General features: G+C 47.4%; 2 protein-coding genes across 2 annotated transcripts; one reads left to right on the forward strand and one right to left on the reverse strand.

Moving 5' to 3' along the window:
* Positions 1–1,052: 1,052 nt before the first annotated feature.
* LOC126526060 (scoloptoxin SSD14-like) lies at positions 1,053–5,093 on the forward strand. The gene is made up of 4 exons (XM_072284138.1): positions 1,053–1,163; positions 2,296–2,483; positions 4,097–4,334; positions 5,088–5,093. Exons 1-4 carry the CDS (start codon positions 1,053–1,055, stop codon positions 5,091–5,093), a joined length of 543 nt encoding a protein of 180 aa, XP_072140239.1.
* Positions 5,094–12,546: 7,453 nt separating this feature from the next.
* Positions 12,547–25,459, reverse strand: Rpn5 (regulatory particle non-ATPase 5). The gene is made up of 10 exons (XM_050173845.3): positions 25,380–25,459; positions 24,169–24,286; positions 24,018–24,077; positions 23,351–23,587; positions 21,653–21,907; positions 20,564–20,698; positions 19,259–19,371; positions 18,616–18,778; positions 15,215–15,292; positions 12,547–12,884 (listed from the first exon to the last, which is right to left on the reverse strand). Exons 2-10 carry the CDS (start codon positions 24,271–24,273, stop codon positions 12,627–12,629), a joined length of 1,404 nt encoding a protein of 467 aa, XP_050029802.1. The 5' UTR covers positions 24,274–24,286; positions 25,380–25,459; the 3' UTR covers positions 12,547–12,626.
* Positions 25,460–25,540: the final 81 nt, after the last annotated feature.

The following is a 25,540-nucleotide window of genomic DNA, read 5'->3' on the forward strand; positions in this document are numbered from 1 at the left end:
TTGGGCGGCAGTCCTCAGTTTCTGGTTGCATTCGTGGGCGGAGAAGAAAATCTGCTTTGTCACGGAATCCCTGGTCCCCACGCACTTTTGCTCAAGGGAGTATGTGTACATGATTGAAGTCATACGTCACCTGTACAGTGTGATTGAAGTTGGCTTCACCGCAAGAAAACTAATGAGGCGGAGAAGACAGCTTTCACGTCCGCTCTTTAGCGAGACACGCCCGCACGCAGGGACAGCCCCGTTGCGAGCGATCGAAACTATGCAGGCTGTCACCTGCGAAAGAGAAGGCTCTACGAGATACGTCACCTGTACGATGTGATTGAAGTGGGCTTCACCGCAAGAAGCTGACGAGGCGGAGAAGGCAGCTTTCACGTCCTCTCTTTAGCGAGACACGCACGCACGCAGGGACAGCCCCGTTCAGAGCAATCGAAACTGTTCAGGCTGTCACATGCGAAAGAGAAGGCTCTACAAGATACGTCACCTGTACGATGTGATTAAAATGGGCTTTACCGCAAGAAGTCTGACGAGGCGGGGAAGACAGCTTTCACGTCCGCTCTTTAGCGAGACACGCACGCACGCAGGGACAGCCCCGTTCAGAGCAATCGAAACTGTGCAGGCTGTCACATGCGAAAGAGAAGGCTCTACGAGATACGTCACCTGTACGATGTGATTGAAGTGGGCTTCACCGCAAGAAGACTGACGAGGCGGAGAAGACAGCTTTCACGTCCTCTCTTTAGCGAGACACGCACGCACGCAGGGACAGCCCCGTTCAGAGCAATCGAAACTGTGCAGGCTGTCACATGCGAAAGAGAAGGCTCTACGATATACGTCACCTGTACGATGTGATTGAAGTGGGCTTTACCGTAAGAAGTCTGACGAGGCGGGAAAGACAGCCTTCACGTCCGCTCTTTAGCGAGACGCGCACGCACGCAGGGACAGCTGTTGAGAGCGATCGAAACAGCGCGGGCTGTCGTGTGCGAAAGGAGAATGCTCTACGTTCTCCTTCTATACGGTGTTCACTCGACAACCGCAGGTTCCCTCTGTCGGAGAGCATGACGCTTCCGGACGACGGTACGACGGCGCACCGGTTGGTCGAGGCCTTCAAGTACGCCATCGCACGCAGAGGCCGCCTTGAAGACCCCCTCTTCGGTGACGTCACCGCGGTAAGAAAGGAGCCACGTATTCCGGCTGTTGAGCGCACGCGTGACTTAAGAGGGCGCTGTAGAGTTAGACATAATAAAGTGACGCGGTGGCGTAGTGACTTTGACGTCACGCTACGAAGCCGGAAGGCGCGGAATCGAATCCGGGCCGCTGCGGTCGCATTCCGATGGCGGCGAAATTGAAAAAAAGAATTAATAAGTAAATAAAATAAAACGAAAATGAAGGGCCGCGTATAGTGCATTGAGTGCATGTTGGTCAGAATTAGTACGAAATCTCCCCCCCTCCTGCTACGGTGTGCTTCAAATTCATATGCTGGTTTTGTCCCGTGAGGCCCTAAAATGTAATTTTAATATTAAAGTGGCCATGCAACACTGTTTCATGTAGCCGCCACCTTCTAGCATGTAACAAACGTTGCGAGGATGTTAGGAGGGTGATCTATCGAACAATATCGAGCAAGTCGGAACGAATTCATTTTGGGTAGAAGAGAGATAACGTAGGGGACGCTTCGGTGAAAACACGAGAAGGACGGAATGGTTGTAGCGACTGAGGAGTATTTCATTTGGTGCATGCGCCTATCTACCCAAAGGAACTACGTAAAAGAAACAAAACGAAGAAACCAAATATTTCACTCTTGCACTTCAATTTCGCTGTTTTCCGGTTACTAATTCAATTTCTATTTATTTTTATTACTTTTGATCCTTGCATCGCCCGATTCAAGGCCGATCGCCAGTGCAGGTAGCGCCATTCCAATGAGGAACAACCAACCAACAAACCGACATCTTTGAAATGACAACAGCAGAGCAAAACGCTCGTATTTTCTATTTTCTTTCCTTTTCGTTTTTATTTTTTTTCACCCAAACCATTCCGGAAATCATCCGCGTTGTCACGCCGTTGTCCTCGTTACAAACAGCGGCGCGCGTCCACGCCAATAGTTCCCCACGTGCGAGGCCCACCGCGTTCCTTTCTCAGCCTTCCTGCTTTAACGGTGCGTTCTTCAAAGCGAAATAAGGGCGATTCGACAGCTATAGTCTTTATCGATGCGGTTGTTTGCCCCCCCCCCCCCCCCCCTGTAATAGCCTCCATACCATTTGACAAAGACGTCACGTCTTCTTCGCACACCTTCGCCGCGCGCAGGAGATGGAGGAACTGCAGAACGCCGACAAGATCACGCGCATCGCTGCCAACGTGGGCGACAAGCCACGCGCGCACGTCGAGGACTACGGCTGGCGGGCACCCGTGGCCCAGGACCATGGTTCCAGCTTCGTTGCCGTCATGGCACCCGACGGGGACGCCGTCGTCGTGGTTGCCTCGCTCAACTGGGAGTGAGCGAAGAACGCACGTCCACACGGCCTCTCGCGCGTGTAACTGCTTAGTCGTTTCAAAGAGAAGCTTCAATGTGGACTTGGAAAGGCGATGGTTTGGGCTATAGTCTGTTTTCCATTTTAGACTGTGTGGTACTGCGCGAAGCAGGGACAAGGGACTTGGACAAGGACAAGGGCTTGTCTTCGTTTTTCTTGCGTCCCTTGTCCCTGCTTAACGCTCTACCACACGATTTAAGGTGGACCCCTATGCAGGAATTTCCTAACCGCGGTTGCTGTCTCGCCGAACCACCCGTGCGCGGGACAGCACTCACGTAACGAATCGGCCTGTATGCAGCCCCGTCTATACTAGCCTTGCAAATGTGCCGGTGATCGGCTCTGTTGACTGCGAAACTGCACACAATGAGAGAGCAAACGCTAGATGTCCTCTGTATGCGCAACAAATATGTGCATTCAAGCGACGCCATCGTGAAGGGTAGACGTGCAGGCGAACGCAGGAGTTTGAGCGGCGTAGGAGTTTGAGCGGCGCAAGGGAGGGTGGGGGGAGGGGGGGCTCTGCTACAGGTGTCACCAGTTTGCTGCGGGGTTCCGATGCACACACATACCGGGTTTTCCTACGAAGATATTAAGTAATGTTTAAAGATAGCCGTTTTGAAATAAAAGGGTGGTTCTTTCGAAGGTCCCGTTACTATAGCCATCCAGGCTATGGGACCAAACAAGTTTTGCCAAGTTTTCTGTACTGTGAAGATCGGAGTGACAAAAAAAAAAGGTCAATGGTGGCGACCACGGTGTGACGCATGATACGGGATAATTAAACGCTAATTAACATAAATTCGTTCACAAAATTTCCAACTTTTAGTTTCAGCGGGTTCATCGTAATTGGAAAATTGAAGCGAGTCCTCCGTACGGGCCGTATCAACCTTCGGATCTAAAACTCAAAATGTCGCAGTTTCGCCCGAAAGGCGAAACTGCGACATTTTGAGTTTGTTATTAAGGAGGACGAGTTTTTGTATGTTTCGGTGGGTGGTCTTCAATAACCTTTAAACCTTTTTGTCCCTCCAGAGCAGTAAAAGCTGGGGAGGAAGGATTTCACGAGTTTGTCAGGTGCTGTACGCTGGTGCTGCGAACACAACCTTATAGGGGGGGGGGGGGGGGCTAAAGGACCTAAAGCCCCTTAAACTTCGTAAAGTAACGCCGCACTTTGAAGAATGCCGCCTCCCCCTCGCGCACTCAGGCCGAGGCTGACGCCGCGTCGCTATTGGCCTAATAGCATCACGTGGGCCCTCGCGCCGTGCATCAGCGCCATTTTTGCTCGAGAAGCGTCTACGGGGTGACGAGGAGCGCATGTTGGCGCCGTTGCTACGCTCGAGCAGTGTAGGCGGCGCCACAGTCGAGGAGGGAGCGTGAAAGAGAGGAGAAACGAGGAGGAGGAGAGTGTCGCTACTTTACAAAGTCTAAGGCGCTTTAATCTGGACCAGCGTTATCTGGACATCCTGCCTGGATACGCGGGTGACTAGGGTTGCATAAGTTTTCTGATACGCGAATAAATGACGCCCGTCTGTTTAGTGACGTCATTTCTCCACTCTGTGACCCTCTTGCGGCGTCACGGCACGCAGCTTCGGATCGCTGTGGCTGTCGCCGTCGACGGGCGTTCTGCTGAACAACCGACTGGACGCGTTCTCGTACCCGGGCCGCACGGGCTTCCAGGGCTACCCGGAGCAGCTGACCAACCGCATTGCGCCCGGAAAGAGGCCCATGTCTTCCGCCGCGCCGCTTCTGTTCACCTCCGACGGGCTACTACGGGGCTTGGGGGCGCCCACCGGCGGACCACTGGCTATCTCGGGGGCTGCCCAGGTACGCGCCGGCGAAGAGGCGTCCATTAATGGGGGCGCGCGAACATTGCGGACTTTCGAATGGCGGGTCAAGGACAATGTCCCATTTAGACCCGGTCTTGAAATAGAACAGCCAACTGTTCGATTATTTAGACCGGTCTTCAAATGGAAGAGATAATTGATGCCGAGCTGATGTACGAAGGGTTTTCGTGCGTAGTCGGGCATCTATTCAACTATTATTAGACAAGGACATCGTGTATCTGCAAGATCACCCCCCCCCCCCTCGCGTGCAGCGAGTCTCCCAGTCGTTCATACAGTCGTCGTTTTTCAACATGTTTTCCTTTTATTTCATTATTTTCGGACTCTCTCTCTCCCTCTCTCTCTCTCTCTCTCTCTCTCTATATATATATATATATATATATATGGGTTTGTGTGTGTGTGTGTGTGTGTGTGTGTGTGTGTGTGTGTGTGTGTGTGCTCGCGCCGCATTCCCCAAGGTTCCAATAAATAAGTTAATTAAAGAAACGTGTTTTAATTACCATTCCGGAACTCACGTTATTAGTGGTTACAACTTGTCTGGAAAAATGTTACGCTCACTACGGTCATAACAGTTTTGTAAAAACAAATTTCTATATTCTAAAAAAATACCCTGTATAATCAACCTATACGTACATTGTAAAGGAGCGGAGACAAACGGTCAGAGAACACGAAAACCGTTTGGTCACACTCCTTTACACTGAATGTGCATAAACTGTCCCCGTTCTCTTGCTGTTAGAGGTAAATTAACGAATGCAGAGCGTTGAAAGACTACTTCTCTCGCATCTAAGACGATATTTATTATCTTTATCATCCATTTTCATATCCGCCGTCGCGCAGGTGGCGATGCGCGTCCTCTGGATGAAGCACACCATCAAGGAGGCCATCGACTGCGGCCGCCTGCATCACCCGCTACTGCCGGACTCGGTGCGCGCGGAGGAATACGTGGACGCGGTGAGGGCCGTCCCTGGGATATAATGTGGCTATGAAGGGAAAGCTACGGAGGCAAAGCGCGCACGAGTGAGAGCGCTCCTGAATATAGTCCCCACATTCTCGTCCGCGTCAGTTAAGCTGGGGAAGAGAAAACGTAAACAGGCTTTATACAACACCTAAGTGAGACAAAACACAACACCGAGCGTCAAGAGTTGACGTATTTTTCATGCTTTTCCCCTAATTACGCGTTTGGGAGAACGCGACACCGTCGAACGTGTAAGCTGCGTCTGTTCCGAGAAACAAGAAACGCTGCCCAAACGCTGCCGGACTACTTACCCAGTGAAAAACAATCAATGACGTCCAATTAACGACCGCCAGCAGGACACGTATATCCTTTGGATGTGTCAAATACGTCCTGTGGACGTCCCTCACACGTTCGTTTGGCCGCGTTTTCGTGTCCTGCGGACATCCGCTGCATGACCGCGAGGAACATTTGGGGACACGCTGCGTACATTTTACGGGCATACACCGGGGCCTTTTGCACAGTGTTTCTCTTAATGTCCACCGCGGTCGCAACACACAATGTGTGACAGATGAAACCCACGCATCAAGAACAGATACACACGTTACCCGCGCGCGCACATTCGCGGAAATGTAGCATGCCCTCAATGTTTACAGGCCTTCCACCAAGCGCCTTATTGAACTAATTGAAGTTTTCAAAGTAAATTGCGTCAGGAAAATTCGTAAAGAACGACGCACAGACGTGCTGCAGACACTATAGCTTTGGACTGTAATTCGAACATGCGAGAATAGATCATTCTTTTACGAGGAAACTCAAAGGCCAATCACCAATCGGAGGACAGATATTAACGTGTATGTCAAAAGAAAGGTACATGCGGGACAACCTCGCGAAACCCATGGCATGATGTCCGAGAGAGGTCAATGCGCGATATTCTCGAGACATCCGTGAGAGGATATCCGAAAATGGACGTCCAGAGGACGTCCTATTTGTACCCAGAATGGTGCGTCGACATTGGCACATGATTCGGATGTCCCATGAATGAAGTGTTTTTACCTTTCTTTCCTTTCATTGCCTCAGAAAACCTTCTGCGAGTATACCAATTCGCTGCGGAAGAAAAGTGTGTACTGCACGAATTCAACTTTATTTCCAAAGTTATATAAGCTGCACCGTACGTAGACGGATGCCCCATAGCAAGTACACGTGAGGAAACACGTACTTGTTATTTGAATTACACACTAATCCATTTCAGTCGTGGTGTCCGTACTTGTGGGCAAGAATTTTATGATGGCAAGAAAAAAATAACACACACCAACACACGAGAACTCTGCTACGGGTGAAATTATTTATCCGAATATCCAATTTACTACGGCTTACATCATACTGTATATAGCTGCTGCTACACAGGACCACTTTACCAAAGGCGCTACCAGGACGTTACCTAGAAAGAATTTTCGGGAGGGGTTCTGCAGGGACAGCGGCAGCCATTTTGAAAGATTCAGTTACTTTTTGTGCGTGATTCAAACACATCGCGCTGACCTATAATAGTTGAACATTTTACATATTTTACATATACATATGAGAGATATATAAGTTCTTGTAAACGGTATATTGCCGCCGCGGTAATTTTGGGTGGCGTCACAAAACCCCTAACCACCCCACTCCCCCACCCCAGCGCCCCAAGGCACTAACATTTTCGAAGGGATATGTTGGACGCATTTCAATCAGTCAGCAACTGTGAAGTAGTAGCTTTTCGTTCCTCGTTATGCCTGCAACGATCAAGTAACTTGTACGTATAGTTTGGGCAGGTGACTCGAGAATCTTTACGAGAAAAAAAAATGCGGCATGACTGATTGTACACTAATTGACATTTAATTGCTCCGCAATTACGTAGAACTACTGAAAAATGCAAACAGATTTACTACTTTCGCTTTCTTCCAAAAGAGGCCGCAGTATAACTTGGAATTAAATCACGAGATTTATTGTCATTGCATCCTTTGGGACTGAATGGGACTGAAACTCATCTCGTGTTGATCTCGGAATGCCGAACTTGGCACCGTCGACATTATCGCGACGTCATGACACAAAACAAAATTTGCTGACACGATGAAGCAATAGCCTGAGTCAGCTGCGTAAGATGATGTTGCCGGCTGAAAAAAATATGAAGGGAGGGGGGGGGGGGGGTTGTACTGTGCTCGCTTATTTTGGATGAGCTCGCATGCTGCGGCAGCCGCTGCCATCACAGGAACGGAGCAAGTCAGTGTATTTGTGGCGTCGTGATCCATCCAATCCCATAGGTAAACCGAAACTGGTTTTTGGAAACGAGTATTACAGTAAATTATTTAGGGCACTCTGGGATTTGCCAGCGTATATTCTATGACTTAGAGGGCCTGCGCGATCCTCCATTTAATACAAGAAGGACAATTTGAAAGAGTGACGTCAATGCCTTTCTTCAGTTCTCTATTTCTAGGTACTCTTAGTTCGTTTCCAGTATATGCTATGCTAAACTATAGGGTGGCTGAACATCTGTAAGGGTGCTATTCTGCAGACAGCCTACAATTCCGCCATATTGTCCAATTTGCCATCTTGTCAACTCTGAGTGGTTGGAAGCGCCGCCATTACATAATTTGACAATGCGGCAGAATTCGACGATGTTCAGAACAGTATTCTGGGGGTGAAATTTTTTACACTGCCGCCACGTTCCACCTAAAGCCCCTCGACACGTTTCCGCCGACCAGCTAGTTCAGCACCACCAACGTACCATACCCTCTTCCACCGCGCTCATCCTCTCAAATTGCGGCATGAAGCAGCGTCACTGCCATCAGCTATTTGTTGCATAAAGGTGCAAGCGTGCACGCCACAAGCGGAAGTTTAGGAAGTGCAAATGCCGGAAAGGGGAATTGATGTGAACGACGAATCGGGGCACAGCGGCATGCATCTAAGGTTGGCGCTACTTGGCAAAAGCGGCAGCGACGCGTGTGTGGAGAGGTGTTTTTAGTTCCGCCATGTTGGCGTCTTGAGCCAATTGGAAAAGGTATAGCCACCCTACGAAACCAATCAGAGATGACAAGATGGCAAACTCGACGATAGGGCAAAATTTGTGTGCCCAGAAATGGCACTTTGGGCATTATCAGATACCGCCGTGTTGTAGAGTTGGCCATTTTCTCGGCTCAGTTAGCCGACAGGGTTGGCCTCTCCGATTGGCCAAGAGCGCCGATATTGCGGAATTTGATAATACGACTAACACGATGAATTAGACAACGTCCAGTACAGCACCCCCATAATAGCATCGCCGGTAAACACATTAGTTACCACTGTACCGATACCGCAGGACATCCAAGAGAACCTTCAGCAACGCGGTCACCGGCTGAGACTCATGCGGTGGCAAGGCACTGTCCACGTCATCGCTAAACCACGTCAACGTCACATGTTAACGGCGTACGATGCCCGCGAGGGAACACCGGGATATGACGGCGACTAACTACTAATGCTGACAACGCTCAAGCTTTTCATTCACGCATGTAACTGCGTGTGCGCTTTATCATTCATCTTATTATACATTGCCGGAATTTCTCTATGATTATCCGTAAACTCTGTGTACATGTGTTCGTCCTCTTGATGGACTTGTCGATGCAGGTGTCAAGAGATTAACACTAGCGCAAGAAAAAGAATTGAAAAGACGCACAAAATCCCTTTCTTTATCTGCCTCTTCTATGTTTAGGCCTATATAACAAGTAACAAGGACAAACTAAATACAGTCGTTACTTTGCTCACTACTACACGAAATATGTTAAATTAGAATAAGAATTACACTTTCCAGGTACTGTAATAATATCTACCCAAAGTACTAAACATTCTTTAACGGATGTGTATAACTTTGCCTGCTTTGAAAGCGTTGTGTAAAGTGTGCTGTATACCTTCTTGTAGCGAAATGACTGCGTAAATTTTACTTGTAATTGTAAATTTTACACACATTTTATATTTATTTGTGAAAGAGATTACGTGAAAACTACTGCACTGTTGTTTGTTGCTGCCTTTGTAAAACATTTATGAGGGACGATGGGTGTCGTCAAACTGCCGTGACGTATATTTTTTTCATCACTATCCTCGCCACTAGCGTACAGTTTTGTCATGTACAGATGTGATAAAATAAACTTCCAACATTGAAGAGGCAGTTTCCACAGCACCGCTTGACATGTGTGCTAACCAGTTGTGATAGCTTGTCATTTGTCTAGCTGTACAATATAAAAGATCGTTGTGATGCCAGCACTTTGGATTCCAGAGATGATAAAACTCACGAAGACCAGACCTGTGCGCAAGCCTTAAGAGTGCAACAATTGTACTGCAACAGCAATCACATGGACACGGCACGCAATTTTTTGTCATTATCGTGACGCCGTACTAAGGCACAGCTCGGTTCTAAAAGGGAAATTATTAAAAAAAAATTCTAGTACCGTATTTTTTATACCGTATATGGCGAGGGTGCCAGTTGCAGGACCCAAGAAAATATTGCCTTATAGTGTGGCTTCACGGCATCACAGTGAGCGTTGCCGTAAACTTGCACTACAAGGCGGAAGTCGCACTGCCGTGAAGCCACACCCTACGGCGAAATTCGCGCAGCCGTAAAGCCATACCTAAAGGCAAAATTCGCGTATAGGGCGGGGGCGACTTCGAAGCTGAAGATTATGAGAAAACCTCGCCTTATATTCGAATAAATACGGTGCTTGTTCACTTTTTCATGCCGATTTCAAGTATGTAGTTTTTACAGCGAAGCTGTTAAGGGCGAATTCCTCGAGGATCCCGTTCATGTGTAGACACAAAACTATCATCATTCAGGATTGGCTCCAGCGTCTTCCACAGCTGGCTTGTTGGCGTCCCTCGGTGTTACCGCGCTCGTGCCACAGATCGCGCGTTAGTCGTCGTAATTAAGAAACACAAAGACGTAACCAATTTAACAGAGGGCTAGCTTCCCCAGGATTTTGTCCATGTGTAGACACAAAACTGCCCATACATGGTCAAATCCCGAAGACAGTGCAATGCCGGGTCGACCCGCGGCGGAGGTGCAGTTCGCCGTTAGGGGGTCCATATACACAGTTTCGCTGGTCATCCTTCTTCACAGAGCGGAAGGGCACCGCTTTTTTTTTTGTGTGTATGTGTGTGTGTGTTGGCCAATTATTTTCTAGTATAATTAAAAATCGCATACAATGGCATCAGGCCACTAATGTAAGAAAATGGCAAACTTAATGTTAATGCACGAGTCAGTAACCCGAAGGTGAAAAATGCATTGATGCAAGCATTTGTAAAATATGGTCAATATAAGTACCATTATAACATATTGGAGGACCCAAGAAAATATTGCCTTATAGTGTGGCTTCACGGCATTACAGCGAGCGCTGCCATAAACTCGCACTACAAGGCGGAAATACTCACGTACGGGGCAGAAACCTGGAGGCTTACGAAAAGGGTTCTACTTAAATTGAGGACGACGCAACGAGCTATGGAAAGAATGAGAGGTGTAACGTTAAGGGGCAAGAAAAGGGCAGATTGGGTGAGGGAACAAACGCGAGTTAATGACATCTTAGTTAAAATCAAGAAAAAGAAATGGGCATGGGCAGGACATGTAATGAGGAGGGAAGATAACCGATGGTCATTAAGGGTTACGGACTGGATTCCAAGGGAAGGGAAGCATAGCAGGGGGCGGCAGAAAGTTAGTTGGGCAGATGAGAAGTTTTCAGGGACAACATGGCCACAATTAGTACATCCCCAGGGTAGTTGGAGAAGTATGAAAGAGGCCTTTGCCCTGCAGTGGGCGTAACCAGGCTGACGATGATAACATATTAAGCCATTTATTGCAACATGTGAACAAATTGGTAGGAAAGAGCGAAATAAATTTTGAAGCCAGACTTTTTCGGTACTTTTTTTTCAGTACTTCGATAATATGGGTTCGCAATGCGGGAATGTTCTCCTCTTTATTCACAACTGTGCCGCCCACCCAAGAGACCTGCCGTTTTTTCGGAACATCAAGCTTGTGTTTTTTCCACCGAACACAAGCCATTTGCAGCCATTGGATGCTGGCAACATAAAGAATTTAAAGCACTCCTATCAGAAGTGTATCGGACGCACCAGTATTGCTCGGGGACAGCAGCCTGCAACCACCTTTGCATTTGACGCACTCCACGATGTTGCTACAGCGTTCACTGCAGTGAGCTCACCAAACGCACAGCCCTGTTTCATGAGGTGTGCCTTCCACACGGACACAGAGGTGGAAACGGCCATGATGCAAGCTGGAGAGAGCCTAAAGAAAATTTAATTACGGGGTTTTACATGCGAAAACCACAATCTGATATGAGGCACGCCGTGGTGGGGGGCTCCAGAAATTTGGGCCGCCTGGGGTTCTTTAATGTGCGCCTAAATCTAAGTACACAGGTGTTTTCGCATTTTGCCCCCATCGACATGCGGCCGTTGTGGCCGGGATTCGATCCCGCGACCTCAGGCTCAGCAGCCACCATAGCCGCTAAGCAGAGCTGGAGAGCCTGAGGCATCAGCAGCAGCCGCTATTGACCAAGAGACCAGTGAAGCGATGGATAAGCTGGGCGCCATTGGAGTCTCATACGACGACTACATCACCTGTTCTGCTATTGTGATGTCAGAGTACCAGAGAGTTACCTAGAGCAAACTCGGTTGTGAGTGACGATGCCCGTGCCTGCGATGACGACAACAAGCACGAGCCACAAGATTCCAGGGATTTAACAGATCCAAGCTTTGCAGAAGTCATCGCGGCTCTGGACCTCCTGCGCAGGTACATCACACCTAGCGACGCTGACAGCAATGCGGCCTTTTCAGGCGATTGAGAAACACGCGGAGCTGTCCAGTGAGCAAAATAAGCAGCATACCTCCGTTCTCAATTTTTTTTTCTACGCCTTCAAAGGCAACCTTGTGGAAATAAAATGTTTCAAGTTGAAACTACATTGTTTTCATTCGTTTTTGGAGCTTTTCTCACTGCTGTGTTTTCCCGGCTGTTACGTTTTCTTCCTCCAGTACGATACAACATGTATGAACGGGGTTCCACAGCATAGTTGTTAAATTATCCCGGCCCCCACTTGCATACGCTCCCACAAAATCATTCCGTCGTTGATGCTTCCTCCGCTTTCACGCAACGCATGCCAGCCAGCCAGGGAAACAGTTTTTGTTTTTCGATCCATTATTTTTAATGGCAAGCCCGAAAAAAAGACACGAAGGACAGGTGGACAATTCACTCGAGGAGTTCATTGCAATTCTCTATGTACAAGAAGAAAAAAAAAGGGGGGGGGGAAGGGAGGAGCGCTCTCAGGTTTCGGCAGTTGTCGAGGAGGAGGTGGCGGGCGGCGTCTGCGCGTGCAGGTGCCTGTGCACCATCTCCTCCTTGGAGATGAGGTGGCTCGTCTTGCTGAGCAGTGCCATCAGGCTGTTGAGGTTGCTCGACCACTCGTTGAGCACCTGGTTGGGCTCCTTGTGGCAGCTGAAGCACACCACGCCCGCCAGGCGGTCAATCTTGGCCCACACCCGGCCGGCCACCACCAGCTCCGACAGGACCTCCTCCGTGCCCTGCGCACGTGCGACGGAATGGACTCACCACCGATATGTGCGACGTGCGCATATTATTTATTAATACTGTCAACCCTCGTAGAGGGTCATAACAGAGAGGACAATACAATTACATACATCAAATATGTACAATGCCAATGCACGTAATGTAGCTTAAAACACATGTCAATTCACAGTGAATAAGATGTTCACTTGAACGACGTTCAGCGCACTTCTGACATTTATCAAAGCACGTACAATGAACATCAAGTCGTACATATCACTTGGCACTTCAACACTAAATTGGAAACTCCCGTAAATACGCCTCAGCAGCATTTTCAAAGTTGGTGACATTTTTTAGGCTAACAATAGCGTTTGGCAACTGGTTCCACATTTCTATTGCATCCGGGAAAAAAAGAGTATCGATATGTATCAGTGTTGGTACGGTACGGCTTTATGACGTAGTCATGGTTTGATTGTGGGTTTCTTTTGCCTGGAGCGTGTAGATATTTGAGCTTATCAATGTTAACTTGATCCTGCATTATTTGATAAAGCATCTTCAGCCTATATTTCTTTCTACGTACCTCAAGAAGATCCAAGTTGCAACGCTGTAACTTAAGCGTGACCAATTCCTTCCTTCGGTACGTCAAACAATATTCCCAATATTGCTGATCTTTTTCCGCTAAACAATTTTTCACTGGGTCACTACTGCGGTACGGTCTGTTATCGTTAGGTCAAAGCGAGCTTACATGAGCAGAACTTTACGGAATGTTGTCGCCGATTCTACAGCAACGAAATATGGTCTGTCAGATTACATGTGTGATGCGAATTGTAGCGTACATTCTAGAACGTGCGCGAGCACCAGTGACTACACTAGAATGTACGTCGAGTCGCGCATAAACAGCCGGCGCACTCGACCTGTAGATCAGATATCGATGAACGATGACTGCGCTGACTGCTCCAATTGTGCTTGTTTTGCTTGGCACGATTTCCCCCAGAAAGGAAAGCATAGAGAGAACAGGAAAGGGTGGGGAGCTCTCCTTTGAATCTGCCAGTGTACGAGTGAGAGACTAACCAATGTAACCCTGTGTCTACGTGCACCCTCGGTCATTTACGGTCCAGCGTGTTAGCGTTCACCTTGAAGGCCACCGCTCATGTTGACCTCACGATAGTACAAAGTGACTTCTTTTTCTCACAGCATTCTGTGCGCCGCAATGCAGCTTGTGCAAATCCATACGGCTACCACTGTAGTATCACGTGCCATAAATGTTATTCATGTGAATCAAGTGTCGAATGCACAAAAGCCTATTTTACTTTTTTTGCAAATGCAGTAGAACCTCGCTCGTACGTTTCGGAAGAGACCATGAGAAAAAAATGTACTAACCATGAAAACTTATGATCCGAAGTACCAAAAAATTTGACAGACTCAACTATTGTTGACATCTACGTAACGTGAAGCATCGCATGGATTATTGCGGCACAAGACGCATTTTGTTGATTTCCTATTGCGTGTTGGTTTAAGAGGGCGACGAGAAACCGAGACGAAATCGAGGTGGTGGGCGACGCCGGATGCCACCGAAGCGAAACATAAAAGGTACGGTGGCACGTTTGGATTATCGCCCACTAAAAGTGTGCAGTACGCTACCAATGCCACTACGCACCACATGCTGCAAAACAGATAAGTGAAGATGCTTATCACAATAAGATTGTCAGTGATAGCTGTGAATACCGCATGTGATGACCCCAGAGAAGCTCTGCTGGTACTGAAATGAGAAACTGAGCACGTGCTGGCGTTTTCATGTGAAACGGGCGGGCGAGTATTGCAGTGAAGCTGCAGCGACAGGCAGCCATATACTGTTCTAGATCACGCGTGCCTCGCACATTTTCACAGGATCTAGCGGCTGGAAAACGCATCACACAATCATAGTTTGTCGATGTACTGAACGTTGGTACTGAAAAATCGTGTTTTCCAGGAATGCATGAACTGGTAAAACATGAGCATAACTCTACTAGGTCATTTTCTTGAGTTCTCGATTGCAAACGTTGGCGCCGGGAAAAAGTACAGAATGGGAAAGTATCAGCGAGGTTCTGTTGTAAATGTCACAAATCACTCGTGTTGCAGAATGGCCTTCGGTGTGAGGATCATATCATAAACGAAGGCATGTTACAATAGAGTAAATACAGTACATGGACATTTTTGCATAATACCCCCATGAAAATGCGCCTGGGAATCGGACTCATGGCCTCACGCAGAGAACCAGAACGCCACAGCTTTGCTGTGGCAAGTAGGGGAACAAAAACAAACGCCAGTGTCAAAGATGACTGCAACTGAAAAGCAGTGTGCAACTCACCTTTTGGGACAGGTCCAGAAGCTGTGACATGCGCTCCAGCGTGATTCGTGTGTAGTACTGGGACATGACCCGGATGTTCTGCAGAAAAGAAAGGGGGCCAGGCAAGCTTTGGCAAATGCCATTACTTTTTCTTTCTTTGTTTTCATACTTTTCACATCACTAAACCGAAAAGCTAACTACAAGAAAACTCCTTAGCTGGCCACAGTTATCAACCAATTTTGCACGATTGACAGTGACTGGTAAACAGCAGCAGCTTGTGACTTTCAAAGTTCATACAGGTGAGCTTGATCTTCAAGAGCTGTAATGCCAAGATGTCTTTCTCTAGCAGACATTCTCAGGAGTGGAGCTACTTCAGCTCTCCCTGTTTGCTTCGACGTATCGCAAACAATACTGGCATGTTTACAATTAAACAGCAGCAGGAAAAAAAATTTTTTTTCGGGAACAGGGCACTCAAGATGCATGTGGCTTGCTTTTTAACCTTGAGTAAGGCGTAAAAATGTACGCATAAATGTCACATGCAAGTCTACGTATGATATCACGTGCACCAACATTTTCATTCCATCACCGTGTCTTTGCATGCTAGTTTTTAAGGACACCAGTAATGATGGAATCAATATTGCCACAGCTTACTGACAGTGAAGAAACGAAACATTTCCATCAAGAATCAATCCAGAATCTAACCTTTTAATGCCTTAGCAGAAAGAAAAACCACACTAAATTAACTAAGACGGGTGTGAGCACTGTCTGTGCTTGGCAAATCAGAAGTGGGGCAACTCCTGGCTGCTACTTACGCATGACGAAGAAATTCCCCGATAACTTGCATACAACACAGGGAATCTTCAGGAATGAGCTTAAGGGGAGATGTGGGTCTTAAAACCAATTTTGTTAATTTTAGTGTGAACGGGATGATATTTAACAGTATTGTTCAGTTCTTTCTGCTGATTGCAAATATATAATTAGATTTTGTATATCTTCATTAGAACAAATGATGCAAAGTTTTTAATACAGAAATTCAATCAATTTCTTACGGGACTTTTCAAAAACTTAATTTTGTCAAAAGGAAAAACAAAGTATATGGCCAGAACGCCAGAGAGTAGCTCTAGCCGGTGATGCTATTTTTATTGTTCTCAGTGCAATTATAATGCAAAAATAACAGATGTAAACATAATTCAAATATTTCTGCTAATTTTCGTTTGTATTTAGTGGCAATTAAAATTTAGCCGGCAGCTTTAGAAATAAATAAATAGCATCACCGGCTAGATCCATTCGACACAAATATATTGATACCAAACATTTTGCTGGTACTTCGAAAGAACATATGAAGATCCCCCGTAAGGCAGTGTGCGGTGTCCAAAAAAATGAAGCTGAGAAAAATGAGTTTGAACTTTCAGTTCACTGTAACTTTTAATGGGCTAACAATATGGCAATATTAATTGCACCACCATGTAGCCCTGTCTTTCAGCAACAAGTTCATGACATATATATGGCCATTTTGCAAAAATAACATTGAGATATTGGTTGCAAAATCATGCATAGTCATTGAAAGCAATGCCAGAAAGCTAGCACCATAAGCTTCACATTCCTATTTTAGGTCCTTGTTGAACAGAAGGCACACAAATGGCATCCCTATGCAAATAAAGTTGTGCAGAGTTCATGGCCACAACAAAATATGTCCTTTCCACAAAGTTTACGGCTACAACAAAAAATTGGGATCAAATCCCAGTGGTGGTCGCCACATTTCAATGGAGCTGAAATGCAAGAAACTTCATGTGCTTGTGTTGTAGCGCTTTCCAAGTGGTCAAAATTGGTCCACAATCAAATCACGGTTTTGGAACGTAAAATCCTAGAATAACAAAATTTATATCTCTTGCACACTCTCACAATTGTGCATTCAGCAAAAGGTCACACCTATACCTATAAATGCCCAAGACTGTAGGCAGAGTCTGTTGGTGGCTTGTGCCTCTTTGCAAGCTTGTTTATCAAAGCATTTCTGTTTTTGTGATCCTTGTTGGACATGTGAACCTCCGACGATCATTTCGCGCATGCCACACGTGGAGCACTCCAGCACAAGCTTGGCACAGAGCCCGGACTCCTTGGCGGGGTCCTTCGAAAGCATCAGCGTTTTCTTGGCGCACACGGGACACGGCATAAGTCGAAAAAAGTATTGCACCATGGATAAATCCACGATCGCAAGTTCCGTTCCGCTGTCGCTGACGTCCTCTTTCGTGTCAACACCCAGCAGCTCCAACTTTCGCTCCGTTGCAGACTGCGACGCCGGGCGCGTTTTCGCCTTATCGGCGATCGCTGCGCGCTTGCTTCTTTCTTCGGTCGTGAAGAAAACGGTATCTACACGGTCTGCGCCAACACGCGAGGCGTGGGTGGACGAAGTGTTGATGCTAGACGTACTGGATTGCAGCTCGGAACTCGATCCGGCAGAATCTTCAGGCAGACCAGCAGCCGGCAACTCCGGGTACACGACAAGCTTATCCGTCGTCTATCGCGCATTCCACGGCCGCCATCGCGCCTTGCCGAACGCTTGACGCGTAGTAGTCTTCAGACGACGATCTCCTCCAGCCATTCAGGCAGCGAAAAAGACACTTCATCGAACGTTGTCGAGAAGCGAGCGGCGCGATGAAACCACAGAGACAAACACGCAGCGCGTACGAGAGCGACCAGCCTGTCGGGAACGCGGGAATCGGCACTCAAACGGCGCCGGACCAATAGGAGCGAGGCGCGCGGGGGGCGTGCGTGCTTTGGCCAATCAGCGGCACGGGCGCATCCTTCAGAAATGACGCGATAGCGTCGGTTCCTCCTCACCTACGCCATTTTGAACCGACGCAAAATACGCACAAAGAAAGCAGCTTCCAAACAAGCTCAAAATGGCGCCCGCCGGCCAACGCGTTCGCAAATGACGACGGCGCGAAGTTCGAACATTTTTGGCGATTTTTTGCTAATTCCGCGGCCACCGTGGCCCGTATAAGTGTTTTCTTTTATTATTTTCCGATTAAATTTAGGTTCTAGATTTCGCGGAGGGATTCTTGAATGTATAAACGTAGCGAAAACGCACTTTTCCGAAAATCGACTTTTTTGCGATTTTTTGTCATTTCAAGACCCGCGTCTCCCCTTAAATGGTTAAGTTAAAGAACAATTTGGATATAGCGGTAACAGCACTGGTAAACAGCACATGGTAACAAGCTCTTGGAGAATCGATGTGCACGGGTAATGTGAATAACTTCTGTTTAGAAACATAAAAGGATAAGAGCACATGTCAACAGTGATAAGGAAGCAAAGTAAAGCAAGCACGTCATGGGACAGCACATTAATAATGAAACAATTAAACGGCACCTCACAAGTGCTGAAAATCGATAACTAAGCCAATTGGTGCACCCAAACCGACTCACATGTTCCACAACACGGCTCTTCAAGTCGTTCCAACGGCGGTCACCCATCTCGTCGCCAGCGGCAAAGATGGTACCCGGCGTCGTCCGCAATTCCGTCTCGTACGCCTTGCACATGCTGCGCCAGTCGATGAGCTCTCGCGTGATGAACAGCTTGAGCAGCTCCCTGCAAGCAATGGCAAGTCGCAAATGTAGTACTTTGGTGCAATTGTTCCAACCCTCGACACCTTTCCTGAATAAACGTTTAGAGACAGCCCTCATCCTGTGTTTTTCCTTCGTTTGTTCACACAATGCTAAAAAAAACGCAGCAAAAACCATTTAAAGTCAGCAATATCTTTCTTGTGTAACCTGCTGCATAGCCCCATGCCATCGGTGAATCACAAAACCTCATGGGCACATCAGCAGACGCGGGAAGTGGAAATCTCACTGCCAAACATCATGCAAGTGCCAAAGTGCGGGCACGTACCCACGTCGTCTGCTCTGTAACCCATGTCGTCTGCTCTGCAAGGCAGGAGCTAGCACACACCTAGTGGCCCAAGTTCGACTCCCCTCCAGGATTTTATGGCGAGACATCAGCCGATATCCATCCAAAGTGGGTAAAGTAGCCAAAGCATGCTATCGCTTTAAAAATGGCTGCGTCACTTACTTGTACTGTGGCAACTCGTCGAGGTTTTTGTCCAGCTTGGCACGATGGATGAGGTCGTGTTGCTCATTGTCGTGGGGCGACAGCATCAGAAACAGCAGCATGTTCCTCAGCGCCTAATGAACATGCAGAAAACACATTCCAAGGGATTAGGACTAGCTCCCTCTATCACATCACAGATTTCGCACACAAATGGCCAGCAAAACTTCCTGCACAGTGAGCTGCCACTCCACTCGTTATTTTCCTGGGGAGCAGTGTACAGTCACACACCATATAACGTAGTCGCATTGAACACACACGCAAACAAGAAAAGAACTTACACAGAGTCTTATTCATTATATTTATTCATTATACATTTTTCACTGATTTGACGATATCAGTAAAGAAAAAAAGTTGTGACCAGGTCTACACAAAAGGAACACAAGTGCAATGTCTCCGATGGGCCGGTAGAACATCCTCTCTGGATTTTTATCGCCCATCAGCAGCTAGCAGCATGAAAACAATAAGTCACATGCGCTTTACACATTTACACAGTCACTGTAGTATGCAGCACAGTACAAGCTCTTTAATTCATCCCTCATTCATTCGGACTCGCCCTGCCATCTTGACAAGCCCACATGCATTATTTAATGGTATCAAACTCACATTAACTCGGACGTACTTCGCCACACACCGGTTATGTTGAAACCTCCCTGGAGATCGCCAAGCACAGAGTGCCGCAAATGTGTGCTTGGTCGCATCAACCATGGCTCTTTCCACAGTGTTTTCTGCAAGCAGCAGTTTCATTCAGACTGGCTGCATGCATTGACTGCGTGCCTTCAGAAGTCCATGGTTGCCAACCATGATCCCGCCGATAGCGACAACGGTTTCGCCCGCATAGGCTGCGGCAAGTAGTAGCGTCATTTTGACTTGGTGCACACTGGCACTGTACTCAGCGATCGAACAGAGCTCACGACCGCGTCGTTTCGGTTTCATGCCCAGCGGTTGCGACAAGCAGCAATTTCGTTTCGACCCAGTGCAATGCGATTAAGTGCAATGGCGCAAAAACACTGTGCAAAGCCGCCGAGAATGAAGATTGATTCTACCGTGATGGCAGCCATGTTTCGTACACCATCTATAAAAGCATACTTCAAATGAAGCGATTGTTATAAGGACGGGTTACTGTACTGACATATGTTCATTCCTGTTCACACATTATCTCAGCTGGATACACTGTACCCAACTGCTGCTTAGGATGTGCGATAAATGGCCAGCAGTACTCTGCGCATAAACCGTGACAGATCACGTGAGCAAGATGTGTCGACTGACCTCCTTGCGCTGGGCCTCGTCCTTCTGCACGCTCTCGGTGCGGTACAGGGCCGAGTAGTGCTTGCAGATGGCCAGGTACGAACTCTCGTGCTGGTCCAGTTCAATCATCAGCTTGTAGTAGCGCATCTTCAGGTCCTGCATTGGGCAAGAGAGTCGGCAATTGCATTTCTGAAACTTGCCTGCTCCCAAGTTCCTGTGCTTAGAGTTCTGAAATAAAGTTCTTGAATGTATTATATCTTTACTGCCCTCAGATGGGTTTTCAAAGCCTTAAAGATGGCTTCTACTGTATACAGTACTCATGTGATGCTAGCATCACCCACAATTGCTATAAAAATTTGATTTTTTTTTTCTAGAGTTATCAATGCGCCCTTGAAAAGTGCTGTAGAGACCGTCGTCTGCTCCTCTGAGCATAAGTTCTGACGAGACTGAAAAAAAGTCAAGCCAGAGTCACTTTATTTATCTGTTTAGTGAATCTTGGTTCAGCTAATGTCTGAAAACGAAGAGCCTTAACACTTCCTGTTTGCATAAACCTGTGCTTTCATCAAAACAGTAAATGGTCCTGCTTGGAAATGATATTTCGTTTGGGTTTACAGTGGGTGGGGCAAGAAAGTCCCGATATACAGTCACCTTATTTTGTTTTGTTTTTTTTTTTCTATTTAGCCCTAGAGTGTTCTATCAGGAAAATTTCCCCACGTAATTATTGTATCCCCTCAACTTCACATCAGTTTCCCGTAAAAAAAAAAACAAAAGTGCGAGCTTTATGCGAGCTAATATGGTATACAGTCGAGCCTCCGTAAAGGAAGGTCGCGTCTGTCACAGAAATAGTTTCGTTATATCCGACATTCGTTACAAATGTATATCTGTTACATTGCCAGAGCGGTAAGTCAATTTTTTAGTTACTTCACTATATAGAGGTTTGACTCCGTTCGCGGATTCTAAAGGACAATTACAATCCCTGCTAAAAACATATTCTCGCAGTCTTATCAACAAAAATGCAGCCACTTACAGACACTAATCAAGAACACTGCCTGATGGCCAGCTGCCCAATAGAGCAGGTATTAAACCACCGGAACAGGGCAAATTACTGGCCTGCTGCGCTGTGTCGTCGAAGAACTTTGGCGCAATCTTCTTGCTGATGATCTGCGTGCGGATGTAGTCCTGGCGGGCCAGGCAGAGCCGCATCTGCTCCAGGATGAGCTCCACCTTCTCGCGCTTCTCCATGGAGCCAAACGTCTCGACCTGCAGCTCCTGCATCAAGGTGGCCGCCTCGGCCACGTTGCCTTCTGCCTCCTTCATCTGGGCCAACTTGTGGGTCAGCCGTGCCCGCTCAACCTCCACGTAGATCTGCAACGCAGGATGCCCATCAAAGTCAGACCTCGATGGGACCCCCGCCCTTAGTCGTGGCGCACATGTTTACGCACGTGAGTTGTTCTCGCAATTTCTATCCAGTGACGGCAAGGAAAAGGATTGTGCAGAAGCCACCGCCGAAGACTATCAACACTGGCGAATGGCCAAATGTTTCTGGAGAGCTATTTGCTTCATTAAAGGAATGATGCGCTTGAAGGCACATATTTGTTACAGCGAGAGCATCTGGGTACAGTGGATCTCCAATTAATCTGACTTTCTCAGGACTGTGTGAAAACAGGTGTTCCCTAAACACTTTTTCAAAGAGGTGCCCTACGCAGTAGCTGCAAAAAACCTTACATTACTCTACACAGCCTCTTCCTTGACCCTACAAATTTCAAGCACTGCTGTTGAGGCTAAGCACTGTGACACAGCAACACGACTTTGACGGATATACTTGCAGGTCAGTACGTGTTACAGCGAGTGTCACTAACACTATACTTTTGACAACCTGCGAGCAACACTAACAGTGAAGTGCACCAAATTGTTTTGGGTCCACCAAAAGTGACACCAAATCAGCCCACCTGACAGGGGTATTAGCCAGCGCCTCTCATAGCCATGGTAACAAACTTGCCACTTTTTTTTTTTTTTTTTGATTGCGGGCATCACATAAACTTAAGAGACGGCAACTGTCTGATAAACCCTTGTATGCTATACCTGAGGACACCAAGAGCCCCAGTTGAAACCCTCACCGTGCTGTGAATGAGAATAAGGAGAACCGAAGGGTCAACACTCCTAGGGCTAGACCTAATACACACACGCAGATACCTAAGGTGCTAGTGCAAGGGAAGACATCTGCTGAAGTAGCTCAAGTTGGTAGCACAGTGCAAGATACGGCTTCGGCTTCAACTGGCATCGATGACCAATTTCTTTTTGTACACTTTCGTTTCCCCTTTTCCATATTATATCTACATTTTGTACGTTACTAAATTTACAAATGGCAGTTGGCGGTGCATGTTGCACTGCCTGCTGCCATTTTGATTTGCCTTGGCTATTAGGACCAGTCAAGTTGCTTGGCGACGTTTATCTAAAGCCATGAGATTATGCACATTGTCCTGAAAAATAAATTTTGCAATTTAACTTCAATTAAAGACTAATCATTTTCATCTATGCTTCCCTTGGCTTCACATAGTCGCGACTAGCAAGAGATTCAGCACCTCTCATTCAAAGTTGTTTAAGACGTCCAATAGCTTGCTAAATGTATGCACTTTTCTTGCCGAGTCACCAACGCCGCCTCGGGCACGAGCTTCCTCTAGATCCAACCACGACAGGGCTCCGCATCGCTGCAAGCCGAGTTGGAGCACAGTAGGAACCAGTCCAATGCACCATTAGAGAAATACGAACTGCGGTGCGGGCATGCGTGGGTGCGTTGCTCCTCCTCACCTTCCCAGCCGTGACGGTGCGGAGGGTGTCGATGAAGGCCAGCTTGGTCTCCTTGTCGGGCATCTTGTCGATGTAGGTGAGACACTCTTGCACCATCTTGGCCACCGACTGTTTCATCTGGCTGCGCCGCTTGGTCAGCGCCAACACCTGCTCCGACAGGGCGGCCCAGTCCTTGCTCTCGAAGCACAGGCGCACGATGGCCACCAGGACCCGGGAGGTCGAGTGCGTGTCGCCGCCCTGCAACACGCAACACGCAGTTCGTTTCACTTCCACCATGAGCACAAGACAGAACACTGCAGGGCTGTAGTGGGGCACTGCGTGTATCGCTCAGAGAGCTGCACTTTTCCTTCTAAAACATGATCGTTCGTGCTCTCCGAAAAGTCCCGAATACGAAAACAAGCTGCTTATTGTTCCAAATGCTACAATTGAACATTTCATAACGTGCAATGTTATGACAGAAAGTTAGTATCACTGTGAATACTAGGATGTGAACATTGTTTCATATATGCTGAAGACGAAAATTTTTTTTTTACCTGACAACAGTTCAAAAAGCATTAGATGTGCAATTCGGTCCTCGCACTAATCAATTTGCATTTGATTCGGTCTCAAAAATTTTTGTTCGCACACCCCTATAAACTTGAGTGTAGCTTGTTGAGACAACACTCACCGTTCTCGCCTGCTTCTCCAAGGACAGCAATTGGTCGAGTGCACCCTTCAGGTCACCTTTCTGAAATGACAGTTGGAGCATGCGATTAATGGTCAAGTAGACAAATACGAGCAGAAGAAAGCACGAAACGCTTGAGGAAGTCGTCATGTACTTTGGCAAGCTCCTCGCACTGAGGAATTTTCTCGTCGCAGGTTTTACTGTAGTCCACCTCCATCTTAACCAGCCTGCCGGCATCTGAAAACGTTTCGTTCGACATTGCTGCCGATTTCCTGCAAGGACAATAAGAATAAAAAAATAAATGCATCAAGGTATAAAAAACATCCGTGAACCAGGTCAAACTAACAAATGCCAACCTAAGCATGCAGCACAGCATGCAACCAGAAGAGAATTTGTGCGCCAGCCAATTGCGTTCGTTCATTTCCGTGACGTCACGGCAGAGGCGACCTTCCTTAATTTAGGAGTCTCGAGGAACTATGATTTGTAGTAATGAGAGGCACATACACATCTGTGATTTTGTGGGCGGAGCTTGTAATAAGTTCTTGTAGCGATATACAAATAAGAGCGCGATATCGTCACAAGCTTTCGTTTGTATTTCTCTCAGCTAAGTCGGAACGAATAGTTGAAAGCGGTGCAGCATTTATTTCCCAGATTTATTTGCGATTTATTTCATTTTCACCGATTTTCTCCACAGCTCCACATACTTCCTTGTATCGGAACGAAGTTCTCGCGAGACAATCGCATGAAACAGACATTTTTTTTTTTCTTTAGCTCGATGGCGAAGGTAACGCGGCATGAAGCTACACCGACCGAATTTACGGTGCTCTTCGTTTTTTGACGACGCGCGCAGGCGTCAAACGAGTCGCCCGACAAGTTTCGAAACTCTGCAAGCCAAGATGCGCCGAAACGAAACGCGCGCCACCGAACAATTTGGCGTTCACTGATCCGATTCGCCAGCTTGCCTATCGGATAAAGGAGGGCGCTCACAACTTGGTTTAGCGAGCGATTTGTTCTTGGCGCACGCGGCAGCGCTTGAAGACAGATTTGAAGATAGGACGAGGCAGTGCCGTCAAGGTGGTAACGCGGCGACGTGCCGAATTTCAAGAGAAACTCGCGACAAGCCGCGGGCATCGGCGAGTCACCGAAAAGCATCCCAAATACGAGAATGCCAGTGAGGGCTACCTATTTCGGCAAGTCACGCCGGTGACAAGCCCTTTAGCGGCGAGGCTTTAAACTCTGGGAACTGGGCTTAGCGCGTCGCGTACAGTTCGTCTCTCTCGTTGTGATTGCACGAATTCTCGCCATCGACGATGCATGCAGCATTTCTAAACAACGACGTCGAGTGAAAAATCTACGACAACTCACCCCAACAAGACGACCGACCACGACCACCGACAGACCGCCGCGAGTTCCGAACGCGAAAACCCGAAAAAAAAAAGTCGTGCCGAGAATGCTGAAAATTTAAGCGTTTTAATGCCATTGCAACAGTATGACTTTTAGTTATTTAAATATTTATTGTTAAAAAT

The sequence above is a fragment of the Dermacentor andersoni genome, chromosome 8, assembly GCF_023375885.2.
Source record: "Dermacentor andersoni chromosome 8, qqDerAnde1_hic_scaffold, whole genome shotgun sequence".
NCBI lineage: Eukaryota > Metazoa > Arthropoda > Arachnida > Ixodida > Ixodidae > Dermacentor > Dermacentor andersoni.

Coding starts and splice junctions, on each gene's coding strand:
- LOC126526060 (XM_072284138.1), top strand. CDS start 1,053: ATGACGCTTCCGGACGACGGTACGACGGCGCACCGGTTGGTCGAGGCC. Junction 1,164..2,295: donor TCTTCGGTGACGTCACCGCG/GTAAGAAAGGAG, acceptor CGCCGCGCGCAG/GAGATGGAGGAACTGCAGAA. Junction 2,484..4,096: donor GTTGCCTCGCTCAACTGGGA/GTGAGCGAAGAA, acceptor CACGGCACGCAG/CTTCGGATCGCTGTGGCTGT.
- Rpn5 (XM_050173845.3), bottom strand. CDS start 24,273: ATGTCGAACGAAACGTTTTCAGATGCCGGCAGGCTGGTTAAGATGGAG. Junction 15,293..18,615: donor AGAGCCGTGTTGTGGAACAT/GTGAGTCGGTTT, acceptor TCTTTTCTGCAG/AACATCCGGGTCATGTCCCA. Junction 12,885..15,214: donor TTCTGGACCTGTCCCAAAAG/GTGAGTTGCACA, acceptor GCACGTGCGCAG/GGCACGGAGGAGGTCCTGTC.